Below are 15686 nucleotides of genomic sequence, written 5' to 3'. Positions count from 1 at the left end.
GAAGCAGAAATGAAGTTGATGCATTATTTTTGCTCTATAAAGTAAGTGGAAAGTAATTCCCACTATTTAATAACTATTAAATATTAAATTGATATTAACTAATTAATATCAATAACAAACATTTATTAATATTAAGTATTAATAAATATATAGGGTGGTGATAAATATTACCATCCTATGTTAATGAAAGTACAGTTTTTATATTTCACAAAATGTAAGAATTCATGATTTGTTATTTTAATTCAATTCCCTTAAGCAAAGGAGCATGACATTATTACTGGTCTTCTCAAGGAAAAAACACAGAAAAGTAGAGAAAAGATTTTAAATATAAGCTACTCAGTGATTTCTAAAAAGAGCAGGTGGTTACTTTTTCACTAAAACTTGAAAAACTAAGCAAATAGAGTATAGGAGCAAATGACATGAGGATTTCTGTTTCTGAGCTTTATATCCATAAAAACTAAAAATACTGGGAACATATAAGTGACATCTTTAACATTAATGTTTGAGCTGGTTAGAACATGATGGAAATTTCCAGGGGTCAAAAAGGAAGCTGGGCAGGAATCTGGTAAAATAAGTCAGTACCAGCACCAGCAGCTGTGGTCACTTGTAACCTAGGAAATAATTAACTAGGTAATTCTTCTTAATAAAAGGAGACAAGAAAACTGGTCTAACTGGCTCTGGGAATAAGGGGCAAAATTCCTGAGAATTTGTGACCATAAGTTTCTGATGGGATTTTTCAGCCTTAATTAATAGAATTGGTATGACCTGAAAAACTCCAGACCAAGAAGAATTTAATGTAATGTGCTCTCATGAATTGGTAATATTCCCAGGAAGCTGGTGAAAACAAATGGCCTTTCTACATAAATGTATCTTTAGCCCAGGCTTCAAAGAAAATCCCACAGAAAAAGAAATGTGAAGTCAGAATTTAAAAAAAATTCTTTTAATCGTAAAACCATGAGAAAAGGCACAATGAGCAAAAAGGCAATACAAACAAACATTAGAGCAGCAAAGGCCTCTGATATTGGAACCATCAGATTCAGAATATAAAATAAGTATATTTATTGTTTTTAAGATAAACTGTGGTACATTTACACAATGGAACACTATGTAGCAAGGAGAAAGAAGGAGCTCATATCCTTTGTGACAGCAAGGATTGAACTGGCTGGAGAGCATTATGCTAAATAAGCCAGGTGGTGAGGGACAAAGACCATATGATCTCACCTTTAACTGGAATATAATCAACCAAAGAAAAAAGCAAACAAAATATAACCAGAGACATTGAAATTAAGAACAATCTAACGATAGCCAGAGGGGAGGGGGGGACAGTGGGGGGACGGGTTTTCAGGAACTACTATAAAGCACACATGAACAAAACCAGGGAGGAGGGTGGAAGCCAGGGAGGCAGGTGGGTTCGGCTGGTGGGGGGGTGCGGAATTCAGACAACCGTAATTGAACCATAATAAAATAATTTTAAAAAAGAAAAGAGAATAGAAGGAATCGGTAAGGAGCAAAAGGCTGTCAAAAATAAGCAGGCAATAGAACATCATGTGTGTAAGAAAGAAGAAATGCTCAACAACAAAAAATGATGAGGGCGTGTCATGAGGACATGAGAATTAACTTGAAGAGGCTCCTCTGGCCAGATCTGTTCAGTTTGAACACCAGAATAATTAAACACAGTAGTGATAAACCATTGAGAAAAAGTAGGAATTCAGGAGTCTCTAATGGTAATAAACAAATACGTAGGGAAGAAAAGAGGGTGCTTCCTTACAATGGAATGCCAAGTGCTGTTAGTTGTTCAGGAGGCAGGAAAATAGTCACTTTGCAACTGTTGTGAGTACTTACTATTGATTGGCTACATTGCACAGTTTTAAAGTATCTGCCCACTGATTGCTTATTGGTTACAAGGTAAAAAACATAGTACCTAGATGGTTCAGCCCTCAGACCACTCCTTGACTGGATGATCAAATCACTAGTGATACTGATGGGCCGATTGACACTGTGTACATTCATTCAGGAAACTACAGACATTTACAGACATTAAAAATGACCTGAGATGGAAAATTGTACTATTGATAGATGAGAAGCCTAAATATCATAAAGCTACCAATTCCACCCAAAGAAGTGTACAAGACATTAATACTTAATGTGAAGCCATAGTCTTTATGATACTAATCAACCTATAAATAGACAAATAGACCAGTGCGGCAAACCAGAAAGCCTAGAAACAGACTCATACATAATGTGGAAGTTTGGTTCATGTCAGAGTGATACTGCAGCTCAGCGGGAAAGGATGGACTGACTATTTGATAATGCTGTGGGATAATTATCCATGTGGAAAAAGATTTCATTAGATTTCTACTTCATCTCCTGCCCAAAAGTTAATTCCAAATGAGTTTAAAAATCTAAATATGAAAGAGGAGTTGCAGAATCTCCCTTGGAGCACACAATATAAGGAAAATAAGTGCTAGCCCTGGCTGGGTAGCTCATTTGGTTAGGATATCATCCTGATACACCAAGGTTGTGGGTTTGATTCCTGGTCAGGGCACATACAAGAAGCAGCCAATGAATGCTTGAATAAGTGCAACAACAAATTGATGTTCCACTTTCTCTCTCTCAAATCAATCCATAAAAATAAATATAATTTTTTTTAAAATGAAGGTAAGTGCTAATGTATGTTAAAAAAAAGCCATAAACTTTATGATAGACAAATCTTAAATTTTTTGGAAGAAAATGTAGGAGAATTGCCTTACTAACTAGGATAGGGTGGGACTTACAAAACACCAAAAGTTGAAACAGTGAAGCAAAAGATTGCTAACTTTGATGTTATTAAAATTTAAGAATTTTAATATTATCAGATATTAATATGGATTAATATTATGCATTCAGATATCAGAATTTTAATGTTATCAGAATATATGATAAAACAAAAAGACATACCAAGAGCTGAGAGAAGATGTTTGCATCCCATAAACTGACAAAAAAATTGGATCCAGAATATATAATGAATTTCTAAAGATCAGTAAAAACATGACAACTAAATAGAAAAAATGAGTGAAAAAATATTGAACAGATTTCACATAACATGATATCCAAAAGGCCCATGAACATATTAAAAGATTCTGAATCTCAGAAATGAGTAGGATCGTGAAAGTTAAAAGTATGAGATACCATTTCATATCAACAAAATAGAAATTAAACTCTGCCAATGCAAAGCAGTGAGATGTTGTGCTCTGGAAACCCTTATAAAAACTTCTGGTGGGACTGTGAATTATGTAACCACTACGGAAAAAACTTGGCAACTTTCTTGTGAAATTGACCATGTGCAGACCTTACTATTTAGCGATTCCACTCTTGGCTATATGTCCCAGAGAAACTCTTGTGCAAGGAGAGACAGATAAGAATCTTTGTAATAGTGCTGTAATTTTTAAAAAAGAAACTGGAAGTAGAAAAACAGCCAAAATATTTGTGGACAGTGAAATGGATAAATAAATGATACCATGGCCACACCGTGGAATACTATATAACAATGAAAAACAATGGGCTGTATCAACATGAATCAGCCCGTATGACCCACCAATGTGAAGCCAAAAAAAAAAAAACAAGCTGCAGAATACATACGATATACCAACAAATTCAGAACGAAGCAGAAATAAACTATGTTGTTTAGGGATGCATGCATATCTGATACAACTCTAAAGAAAATCACGGTAATGATTAAATGTAATGTCATGATAGTGTTTGCTTCAGAAGGTTTTTAGGTTACTAGTAATATTCTGTTTCTTTAGTAATTTTAGGTTTCCTCAATGTTCATTTTATTTTTAGCTTATGCACATATTTGTAATTATAAAGTAGTTCATAATAGATGTTAGCTTTAAAAGGAATTATGGCTCTGGTCTGTGTGGCTCAGTTGGTCAGAGCATTGTCTCGTAAACCTAAAGGCTGCAGGTTCTATTTTGGTCAGGGCACATGCCTAGGTTGCGGGTTTGGTCTGTGGACAGACTGCATGTGAGATGCAACCTATCGATGTTTCTCTCCCTCCTCTCCCTTCTCTCTAAAATCAAGAAGCATGTCCTTGGGTATAAAACATAAAAGAATTTTGAAGAGGAATTATAGGCTACGATTAATTCTTAGTTTTGAATTTGGGCTGTGAGTTATTGCATTACATGGTCATTCACATGAATATAGCCTGCAGATTGGTGACGGCTATTGGTTGTTGGTTAATGAGAGACAATATTTTTAGTTTTACAAAAAGACATTTCACTAGTTTTGGGGGAAAGTATAAACTTTAAATGCATGTAATATTACTAGAAGAATATATGAAATTTAAGTTTTTAGGTTAGCAGGGTTAATGTCCTTTTAATTTTCATTATATGACATTTTCGCCTAAATGTTTTACTTTTAAATAAAACTTTCATTATTAAAATAATTTCACATAGGGCCCTGGCTGGTGTAGCTCAGTGGATTGAGCGCGGGCCTGCAAACCAGAGGATCGGGTTCAATTCCCAGTCAGGGCACATGCCTGGGTTGTGGGCCAGTTCCCAGCAGGGGACGCATGAGAGACAACCATACATTGATGTTTCTCTCCCTTTCTCCTTCCCTTCCCCTCTAAAGATAAATAAATAAAATCTTAAAAAATATATATTAAAAAAAAGAATTTCACATACATGTTTCAAAAACTTTGAGTATAATCTGCATATCAAAATTTGTGTGATCAGCTGCCTCGAAGCATCTTGTTTTTAAAAGATGTTATTTATTTTTAGAGAGGGGGGATGGAATGAATAAGGGGGAGAAAAACATCAATCAGTTGCTCATTTTATGTATGCCAAACAGGGACTGAACCCACAACCCAGGCATGTGCCCTGACCTGGAATCAAACCAGCAACCTTTCACTTTGTGGGACGATGCCCAACCAACCGAGCCACAGTGGTCAGGGCTGCCTCAGAGCAACTTAACTAAAGCAATGTTAATAGGTGATTCAGAGCGGGCTTTTAACATTGATGAACATGGAAGCAGATACTTTTTTGATAGAAGTACTTTGACATTTTTATACCATACTTAGTGCCCTTGTAAACATTTTCTCCTACTTTGTATTTCATGAGAGCTTGAACTTGGTAATTGCAGTTTTCCAAGTAGTGGCATCTTGACACCTTTTCAGAACAGATCTCTGAGGCACCACATTCAATTTGTTTACAGATACCTTAGATAGAACTTTAGGAGACAGACGGCACCTTGTGACTGTGGAACTGGAAGTAAAACCCGTGGAAACATCATCTGTTATGCCAGTTATTGAGTATGCCGAAAGTGTTAGTGAAGACATTCTGAGGGGCTCCCGAGAGGCCATTGAGAATGGCATTCACAGTGCATGCCTCCAAGGTAAGGTACGCAGGTGAGAGGAAGCATGAGTATCACACTCAACCGCTCAGTCACTGCCAATACTACAGATTATTTCAGTCTTTTTCCTAACGTTGGTAGGGTTTCTCCTTTTCTCTTCCTATTATCTGTGTGTTACAGCTTTTGTAATTATTCCATAGTTCTTGGAGATTCTGTTCTGTTTTTTCAGTCTTCTGTTCACTTTGCTTTTCAGTTTGGGAAGTTTCTGCTAATTATGTAACTGAGTCTTAGCCCAGTCCAGTCTACTTACAAGCCCAGCAGAAGCATTCTTACTTCCGTTCTGGTGTTTTTATACTCCAACGTTTCTGTTTGCGTTTTTTATATTCTTACCCAAGGACATGTTCATTGATTTGTTTTTTTTTTATTTTTTAGAGAAAGGGGAAGGGAGAAATAGAAAGAGACATTGATGTGAGAGAGAAACATTGATCAGACGTCTCCTGTATGAGGCTGGTCTGAAGATTGAACCTGCAACTAGGCATGTGTTCTGACTGGGAATTGAACCCACAACCTTTTGGTATACAGGACAGTACTCCAACCAGCTGAGCCACCCAGCCAGGGCTCTGTTTCTCTCAGGACTTCATCTCTCTGCTTTCATTGCCTGTTCATTCGTGCATGCTGTCTACTTTATCAGTTAGAGCCCTTAGCATGTTAATCATAGTTGTTCTATGTTCCTGGTCTTATCATTCCAACATCCCTGCTACGTCTGGTTCTGATGCTTGTTCTGTCTATTCAGATTGTGCTCTTTGTCTTTTAATGTGCCTTGTAATTTTTTTTGATAGCTGGACATGAGGTACTGGGTAAAAGGAACTACTGTAAATAGGTATTTGGTAATGCAGTGGTGAGGTGTGGGAGATGGGACGCATTCTGTAGCCCTGGGATTAGGTCTCAGTCTTTTAGTAAACCCTTGCCTCTGGACTGTGAACTGCACAAGTGATTCTTGTTTTCTTTCGTTTCCATCCTCCCTCGGTGGGGCACAGTGGCCATAATGATCTGGAATAGGGTACTTCCCACATCAGACTCAGACGATAATCCCCTTGCAGGTTAAGTTCTGGTTCGCCCGAGGGCAGGCCTTGTTAAGGACAGAGTGCTCTGGCCCTTGTCAAATAGCTCAGTTGATTAGAGCATCATCCTGATACACTAAGGTTGCAGGTTGGATCTCCAGACAGGGCACATACCAGAGTCAGCTAAAAAATGCATCAATAAGTGGCACAGCAAATCGATGTGTTTTTTTTTCTCTCTCTAAAAGTCAGTAATAATAATAATAAAACCAGAGTGCTCTGAAGTACTGTTTTTTATTTGAAGTTGGTTTTATCCACAGATGTGAAACCAGTGGATACAAAAAAAGGGAAAGGTTGACTCTAAATTTTGAAGGTGTCAAGAGTTACTTATACTCAGATTTTCATCTGCTTGGGGGTCAGTTCTTTTACTTTCCCCATGTTGTTCAAGGGTCAAGTGTATTTTAGAATGGTTTCTTTTCCCCTTCTTCTACCAGAAGCACAAGGAGACTTTTCTCTGATATTTACTGTGAGAATCTGCTTGAGCTGCTAAATCTCACAAAACTAGGTCCCCTGCCTCTGCCCGTCCCTCCAAAAGACCAGGTACCCCTGGAGTTTTTAACTCTCAAATTTGTCCACACTGAACCTCCAGCAGTTTATCAATTACAGTTCAGGTTTTCCTATGTCGGCACTGCTTCCTGGGGCATATTCTGCCAGTGAGTCTCTGCTCCAGGAAGCTCTGACCCCCTGTGTTTGCCTTCTCCGTTCTTGGGGGCGGTGGTTTGCCCTGTGTTCTCCCCTCTCTTACAGAACTGAGAAGAGTTGCTTTGTCAGTCTGTTTTTTTACTTGTTAGGACTGAGTGATGACTTCCAAGCTCCTCACATGTCGAACTGGGAGTGTAATTCTCTCCCTCTTTCTTTATATTTCAGCTACTCCTCACTGCATCTTGAGTTCTAACACATGTTCTTCCTTGCCTAGGACCATTGCTTGGATCCCCAGTTCAAGATGTGGCAGTTACTTTACATTCGCTGATAATTCATCCTGGTACCTCTTCAACTATGATTTCTGCCTGTGTCTCAAGATGTACACAGAAGGTATGTAACCACCTGGTGCGTTTTGCTTTAAGGTGACTGTCCTGACAGTGGTGCTGACTGACCCGCAGGCAGCTGTGCTTGCAGTGCTGACCTTGTGTCTTCGCTTCTCGAGCCTCGCAGTCAGCGAGAGTTTTTACCGCGGAGAATCTTCGATTTCTTTAATCACCAGGGTTTTATTTGCAAAGATGGTCTAAGATCTTACTATTTAACATACTAGCTACAAAATGTCCTCTGATTTCGGCACATAGGCAGATTTTTTTAAGTGGCAACTTTGCTTTCCCCATCCCAGGCACAAAGCCACTGTACTATGAGATTGGTCCCAAGCTGCCTACTTTGAAAGGGACCGAGGCGTCATTGTCCTGTGTCCAGTGTTCTTGTATCTTGTCTCTTCTTCAATAAACGTCTCTATTTTTCATGTTACATGGCTGATACCTTCTGGACAGACCTCATATGTTGAAATTCATACATTTTTAAAAGTTTTTGATCAAGAAACAATACTTACACAAATAAAATTATTGATATTGTTTGCCTAAGCATATAGTTAGAAATATCTCCTACAGTCATGATTAAATTGTTAAAAAAACATTTACCTTCTGGTAATTTTTAAAGTTCTCCTGAAATTGGCTTTAATGTTGAAGTAGTGATAACCTGAAAGATGAGTAATGTTTCTAAATTAACCCCAAGCCCCAATATATTGGCCAGTCCTTCAAAATCTAATATGCCTTCTAAAAATAAAATTATAAGTATTTGGGAGTTGGTTAGCCTTTTTATTAAGATTATACTAGAAAACAATGAACTTTATAGGGCTTTGCACTTAATCTTTAGTTTTAATTCATTACTTCAAATGAAATACTCCTAATGAAAGTACTCCAGCCCTTGTTAAGCTTTAGCTAGTGGGGAAACTCCTTCCCCTGCTTATGAGAAATCAGTGATGCTCATATATTTATTGAGCCATTCGTGTTGTGCTTACAGTGCACTGAAATGGACATACAGGATCCATACATTTTTCTTGACCATGAGGAACTTTAGATTTAAAAGGGAATTAAATATAGCCAGTAGACAAAATATTACATAGAACGGACTAAACCACAAAAGCTGCGAAGTGCAGTTTGGGTGGGATTATTGGAAAGGAACAAATATTTGAGCCGTGATGATTTGGTGAATCTGGGCTCTGTAGGAAGCATTCCAGACAGGGAGGAATTAGAGTCCCTTTAGCTACAGGTGCCAGATGAAGGCAAGAGAGTAGTGAAAATTAGTGTTGGGAAAGTAAAATAGAGTCAAACCGTAGAGAAACCTTTTAAAAGTATAGGAGTCTGTGGTTTGTTTTGAGAACAGTGATGAGTAGGTTTTGAAGCGGGCAGAGTCATCGTTAGAATCCAGGGGGGACCGGAGTAGGGAAGAGCTGGTTTGGGACAGAGAGTGCGCTGAGCCATGTCTGACTGGGAGCACAGGCACAGCATGGGAGTGCAGTGAGGATGGGAGTCTTCCGGATCACCGTTACTTCGCCATGTGTAATGTGGACCCATGATTTTTGGCCCGAACTTTCAGGAGGAAAAATCTTTTGTTTTAATTTTTAAGTTCAATTTTTATTTATATTTAGAAGCAAAACTTTATCATAGTCTGGGGTATTATTTTGCATACAGATGTTATTACTTTCTAGAGTTATACTTTTAACCCATAAGCATAAATAAACATAAAAAATATTTATATAGGTACAGAACTAATACTTCCCATGTATAATGCTCACCCTTATTTTTCTCTCAGAAACTATAATGGGCTGAAAAGGGCGCAGTATAATACACAGCAAAATGTGGGCTTGGGGAAGAGGCAAAGGTGCATGTCCAGGTGAAGCAAAGACTGGTGACGCCATCAGTAGAAAGAGGAAAGAATAGACAAGAGGGCGGGGAACGGAAATGACGAGCTTAGTTTGGGTGCTGTAGGTAGGCTGCCGAGACGCTGTCCTCAAGCAGGCCAGTGGAGTACAAGGCCAGAACACTCGGAGACTGGGAGCTGGGTGAAGTTTAAGGTTTTTGAGGAAGCCGTGCAAAGACATTTGAAGTTCTGCCATTAGGCAGTGTCGCCAAGAAAAAGACTGTGAAGAGAAAAGAGGACCAAGGACAAATCCATGAGCCCAGCGAATCCTACTAAAGTTACACAGAACTCAGTGCTTCCCTTAGTTGTAGTATTTTTTCCTCTTTAATTTTTACCTTTTTCCACTCCGTTATTTTGTTCTAAAAGACATGTGAAGTGGCACAAAAGTCTCAGTTGGAACTGACACTACAGAGGTTATAACGGTGAGGCATTTGCTGTTGACTTTCATTATTTTTAATAACATTTCTCATTCAAAGACTATTAGATACCTTTTCTATAGATATCATTTCAGTTGATAATGACTTTAAAGGCTTAATTAGCTATGAAGAACTGAAAGGTTGTTTTACTATGTGCTACTTTTTTGAAATTTCTGTGATAAACAGAATATACTCTAGTTTTACTAGTCTGTCCATTTTTCATGACTGTGAGAGTAAATAGGGAGGGGAGAGAGGAGGCGCTGAGGCGTCAGGGACAGAAGGGTTAAGAGACCCAGAAGCGATCTTTGACAGTATAGGTGACGTGAACGGCCCCATTGAAGGCCTTAGTAATAGTGAGAAGTGAGTGGTGCGGTGGGAGCAGAAAGAAAGATGATCAGCCAAACCCAGATAGAGGCGGGGGCACATTCCAGAGCCAAACTCTCTTGTTTATGTGGTTCGCATTGCTAATCCTAAATTGATTACATCCTACCTGATGACCAAACAGAGGCTCAGCATTTGTAGGTGGTTGTTTTGTTACTTTTTGCAGTCTGGCAGGTTGGAGAAGTAGGATAGCTTTTTTTAATCGAACTAACCAGTACTTAATGGTATTTGCAGACTCCATCCAAAGCCCACTTACCAGGTCGTTTGGCAAATGATCCTGTTAAGGATGGTGTCTACCGGGTGGCCCCAATAAGTCTTATTTATATGAGTGCTACTTTCCCAGTTTTGTGCACTTCCTATTTGCCCTACACTGCTTATGATTTTTTCAATTTTCATATTTTCTTTATGTGCTTGTTCTTCTTGGTCTTTGAGATCTAAAATTCTGAATAGATAATCTACAGGAGAGGGCAAAAGTCGGTTTATAGTTGTATGGAAATTAATAAATTATAGTATAAGAATAAATTGTGTTTCACGTATTCACAACTGTAAACCTACTTTAGCCGACCCCGTATTATAAATAAATGATGTGTTTCTACCACACTATTGTGTTAAATTTCTCTGTATTTTAAGCTCTCCCATGTTTCCCTCTTTGATTGCCCTGACATGTGTCATGGATTATAACTATAGGCATCAGGAACAAAACAGGACATTTAAATGTGAAGACTGAGTCTTTGATCGAAGGCTCGTTTTCTTTCACTGTACCTCCGACCACATATGCCCAGGGCTCTATGTGATGCGGCTCCCTCAGCACCCCCTTGGCAACCCCCACACGAGAGCTCGGACGTACTGTCGTCGGCCGCATACAAGTGAATATTGACATTTTTCACTTCTTACAAAATGTTGGCTTTATAAAGTAGGTGTATGTCTTTTCCCAGGGTATGGGGAATATTAATTTGTAATGAATTTTTTAACAGAAATGTGACTTCTAATTTAGGGAAGAGGAATTCATGTTCTTTGATTTTTTTTTTTTTAGGCTCTAAAGAAAGCTGATAAACAAGTTTTAGAGCCCCTGATGAACCTTGAGGTTACAGTGACTAGAGATCACCTGAGCCCCGTCCTGGCAGACCTGGCACAAAGACGAGGGAACATTCAGGAAATCCAGAGTCGTCAGGACAACCGAGTTGTTATTGGGTTTGTCCCCTTAGCAGAAATGATGGTAGGTACTTCGTGACCGAAAAGTACATATTCTTTTTTTTTTTAATATGGGGGATATTTACGCTAAACATAAACGATCAGTGACACCTGAAAAAGAAGCATCAGGGCTTTGACTTGGCAGGTGCATGTTAGATTGCAGCCTTCGGGAACTGTGAGGACTCTGGACTCAGTGGTCGGGGAATCCAGGGCATTGCCGCATCGTGGGGACCACTCCAGTCCTCCACAACAGCAGAGGGTGCTGTACCAAAGTGTGGCGCCGGCCCTCCATTTTTTCCCTTTCAAGCTCTTACCCTGTTTCTATCATGGCCAGTTTTCAGGCAAGTGTCATTCTCCCCACGAGCCTCTTCTGCTCTAGAACAAGCACCCAGGTGCTGGGAGAGTCTTCTTACCAGCTGCTGGGACCAGGGAACACATATGACATGTACCCACACTACTGTTTTCTGTCCTCACAATATTTCTACATCAGACTTTTCCTGAGGAAAATAATTGAGTGACCCATTTGAAAAAGTGATATGGTTAAGTTACATAATCACTTTTCCTGGTTAATGGTTCAAGGATAAGCAACAGGAAGAGAAACTTGAGGCTTCAATTGGATGAGATAACTGATTTAAATTATTTTGATTAGGGTTATTCAACTGTTCTTCGGACGGTAACATCGGGCTCAGCTACTTTTGCCCTAGAACTATCTAATTATCAAGCCATGAATCCTCAAGACCAAAGTGCCCTGCTCAACCGTAGAAGTGGGCTGACCTAAGTGCTCCTAGGTCCTTGGAGAGAAATTCAGGAGCATCTGCCTGTTCGTTATCAGTAAGGACAATTTTTATTCTTTATTTATTGGACAAATAAATTGCCATTTGAATACATTCAAGGAACTGAAAGAGGTAACTTAAACCTGACAGTGGCGCTGTGGCGGCCCATTCTGCTTTATGTCATGAGAAGTGTGCTCTGATGTAGAAAGTTAACGTACCTGAACTACACGTGTTTATACGAGGTCCTTCATGTCAGTAAAGACACAGCCCTTTTGAACGCATTGAACGATATATTTTGTTGTTGCTTTTTTAAGATACTCTCACAGAAAGTTGCCAGTCTTCTATATATAATGTAGAAGACAGAAGTTCAATCAATTCAAATATATTTTATTCAAAAACAATATACCAAATCTTAATTTACATGATTTCAAACCGAGTCCACGGCAGTGCGTTGCTGAGGGCTTTCCCCTTCTGGTCCAGCTCAGGTGCCACAGTATCCGATGTAAAGAGGCTCCGCAGCTATGCCGCGTCTGCAGAAGGTGAAGCAGGAGGGGAAGATTGTTTTAGGTCGCTCTGACTCATCTCCATCTTAAAGAGCTTAGCAGCTTAAGTCAGAATCACCAACTATAGCACTAATTACTGAAAAGAGATTGTTAAAGTAAATCAAAATGGAGATCCAAGTCACACCTAAATTTAGCATAGCTATAAAATGGCTATAAGTTCAAATAGACTTTCTCCTCATAGGTATTACTAATTTTTTTCTAATTAAATCACTGTTTCTTAGGTGACATACATTTGTATTTATAGCAGAAATACCCAAGAAGCTAGTTAACACTGAGGCTAAAAGTCACCCTGGACTCAGTAGTGCCCCTGGCTTGCAGAAGAGTCTTACCTGACCATTCTGCAGCGGTGAGCTGTTAGTCTTCTGTAGGCATCGTCTAGATTTCTGATCTCTTTCTGGCTCCAGAGTCTCTCAGCAACAGCACTTGCCCGAGGCCTAAAATTTAAACCACATGTTTCCCAAAGCAGTTTTAATCCATGTTTTCTTAAAGAAGTATCTAAATTATACACTTGGGGAAATTCCTAATGCCTTCTGACTTGGATAGAAAAGGGAAACTAAGGCACCTTCATTCAAATGCCATCACTGAAATTCCATACCATAGTCTCGGAGTGAGGTTAGTTGCATCCACATATTCTCCCCCACAGACAAGCTTCTCCACCAAGGACAAGTTGTTTCTGCTGCTGAGAACCTACATTAAAATCATTGCATCAGTGTAAGTGAAGTGATTGTGACTTAAGGCTTATATACAGAGGCAGCACTGGTTTCTCCTGCCACTGTCCCAGGGCAACACTTTCTTCCTGCAGTCAGCAGGGCCCTGGCAGATGTTCGCGGCAGGGGTGCCTCATTCTCACCCCGGCCCTGTGGCTCATACGGTGCTTTTTAGCGTGTGCCGGTATGAAGATACTGGCTTACAAACTGATTCGGTCACCAGAAACTTTTTCCCCCCTCTGTGAATAGTGTGCCAGGGAATAAAAATTGGAATACTAGGGACTACCACCCCTGCCTTTAATATCTATATCTCTTGGTAGTAAAAAGAGACTAAGTATCTAATATTTTGTTTTATAGTAATTATGACTTTGATTCTCAGAAAATACTTTCCAGAGAAAGTTAGGTCAATTGCTGATAGACCTACAGTTTAAAAAATTTTTTTAAACAGCAAAATTCTTTTTCTCAAAATGTTACATTGAAGTCTGGTATACAAAAAGGGCAGAGTAAAACTGTTCTTTACAAAGAGGGTCTGGGAGCCTGAAGCTCCCTCTGTGCCTGCTCCCCCAGAACCTCCAGACCACACAGCTGGAAATCCACTGAACTAGCCTATAGCCTTGCTGAAGTGTCTTACAGTGGAGAGGCAGTTCAGAAGAGGAGATGCAAGGTTAACGTAGTCAAACATCTTTAAAATGCAGAAACAAGACTCACCCCTAAAAATGGAGATAAAAATCTAGGGGGATCTACTTTTCAAGTTCTTTTTTAGGGAAGGATTTGGTTTCTTTCTCAAAGTTTCCAATGATACTGGGGCCCTTCTTTTTAGTAAACACAAATAAAATCAAGGATTAAACATAAAAGGGAGGCTGGTTAGTAGGTAATAACTAGGTAAGGGTTTCCTTGTGGGAGGGTAGAGAAGAAAATCAGGATAATGCCAGTCGCTTCACTTACCTCTAAAATCAAGAGGTTCCACTTTATAGTATTTCATCCAATCTTGTCCATAACTGATATAGTCTAAGTACCACGGAGCAGAAAGGATCACAGGGAAGCCAGCTTTTGTGATTACCTCTAGTTCATTAACATACTTGTCCTGTTTCCATACTTGAATGATAGTGCCTTGCTGAAGCTATTAAAATAAAAAATTGCAATATATATTGCTAGGTCTACCAAATACAGTACATGAAATTTAAAGTCCAAGATTTATAACTAGAAAAATAACTTTAAGATCCTTGAAAAACCACACGCATCATCTTCTTTCCCCTTTCCCCTCAGAGTTAGTGCCAAATACTGTTTCTTATAGCAACTTACAATTAGAAGTTGCATCAGCCTTCAGGTTGGATATCTAACATTTGCCTGTTTAGGACATGATGCAGGTGTAGTGAACAAGGGCTTTGGTCCTGTCTCTACCACACTGTTACGTACTCTGAAACGGTGAGGACGTCACCAGCCCTTCTGGAAAGGGAGCACTAATAGCTGGACTTGCAAATTCTCAGGTGCCCAAAGGAAAATAAAGAATTCTATGTTAGAGAGATGCCATTTAAAGTTACAAGTGTACTTTGGTTATTTTACTTAAAATGACCTTACTAGCAATAAAGACTCATTTGTTCTTATGTGTTTATTTCGCCCATTCCTGGAAAAAAGGAACTTACTTCAAAGTACTTATTTGTGATTAATGAGATAGGAGGGGAGTGATGAGAAGGAGGCACTGAAGAGGGAGGTGCATGGAAGAAAAGAAACACCATTCACACTGGGCTCAGTCCGCAGCTCTTGCCTAATCAAAGTTTAAATGGAAAAGGAAGCTAATTTCCCCAGCATTGGGGGGTGCTTCCTAAGGATTTGTTACATCCAGGATGTTACAATATCAAGCCTCTTAGATTATCAGAATTGAATGCAGTCTTCATACTTCTCACCTTCACATTGTCATCAAAAACCTCTTGCCAGACGATGGATCCTTTCTTTATGGTTGAAATAATATCCAAAAGCCTACCATTGAGAAAATAATTTAAGTTATTTTGGATCACAAGGTTAACAATCCACATATTTTCTACCACAGACTGCAGTGGTCTTAAGTACCTTTCAGTACAGCACAGCTTTATCACAGAAACAGCTAAATGTCGGCGGTAAGCCCTGAGGCTCCTTCTTTCTGGGGACGTGGCTCAGATGCTGCCACAGCAGAGGGGTTTAATAGTCATTTGCTGAATGAATGAGTCTTTAAGCACGCCCCCAGCACAGGAAGACATGTAAGTCACAGGGCAGTATAGAAACAGCAATCTCTAGTAATTTCATGGGTATCTTAGAATAAAATAAA

At 39.2% G+C, this 15686-nt stretch overlaps 1 protein-coding gene and 1 long non-coding RNA gene across 2 annotated transcripts in view; one reads left to right on the top strand and one right to left on the bottom strand.

The window, feature by feature from the left end:
* GFM2 (GTP dependent ribosome recycling factor mitochondrial 2) overlaps positions 1–12421 on the top strand; it is a 58034-nt gene extending 45613 nt beyond the window's left edge. The window contains exons 17-20 of the mRNA XM_053664463.1: positions 5194–5373; positions 7366–7481; positions 11184–11366; positions 11991–12421. Coding sequence (XP_053520438.1) covers positions 5194–5373; positions 7366–7481; positions 11184–11366; positions 11991–12119 — 608 coding nt within the window. The 3' untranslated portion in view covers positions 12120–12421. The remainder of the gene's footprint in view (positions 1–5193; positions 5374–7365; positions 7482–11183; positions 11367–11990) is intronic.
* A 59-nt stretch (positions 12422–12480) lies between these two features.
* On the bottom strand, positions 12481–15380 carry LOC119055827 (uncharacterized). Its single transcript, XR_008391460.1, has 5 exons — positions 15289–15380; positions 14330–14504; positions 13273–13364; positions 13007–13111; positions 12481–12644 (listed from the first exon to the last, which is right to left on the bottom strand). It is a non-coding gene; the product is annotated as an uncharacterized LOC119055827 (long non-coding RNA).
* Positions 15381–15686: the final 306 nt, after the last annotated feature.

Source organism: Artibeus jamaicensis, unplaced genomic scaffold, assembly GCF_021234435.1.
Source record: "Artibeus jamaicensis isolate MK-2021 breed Jamaican fruit bat unplaced genomic scaffold, CSHL_Jam_final contig_373, whole genome shotgun sequence".
In the NCBI taxonomy this organism is placed as follows: Eukaryota; Metazoa; Chordata; class Mammalia; order Chiroptera; family Phyllostomidae; genus Artibeus; species Artibeus jamaicensis.
This window is presented reverse-complemented; position numbering and strand designations above follow the sequence as displayed.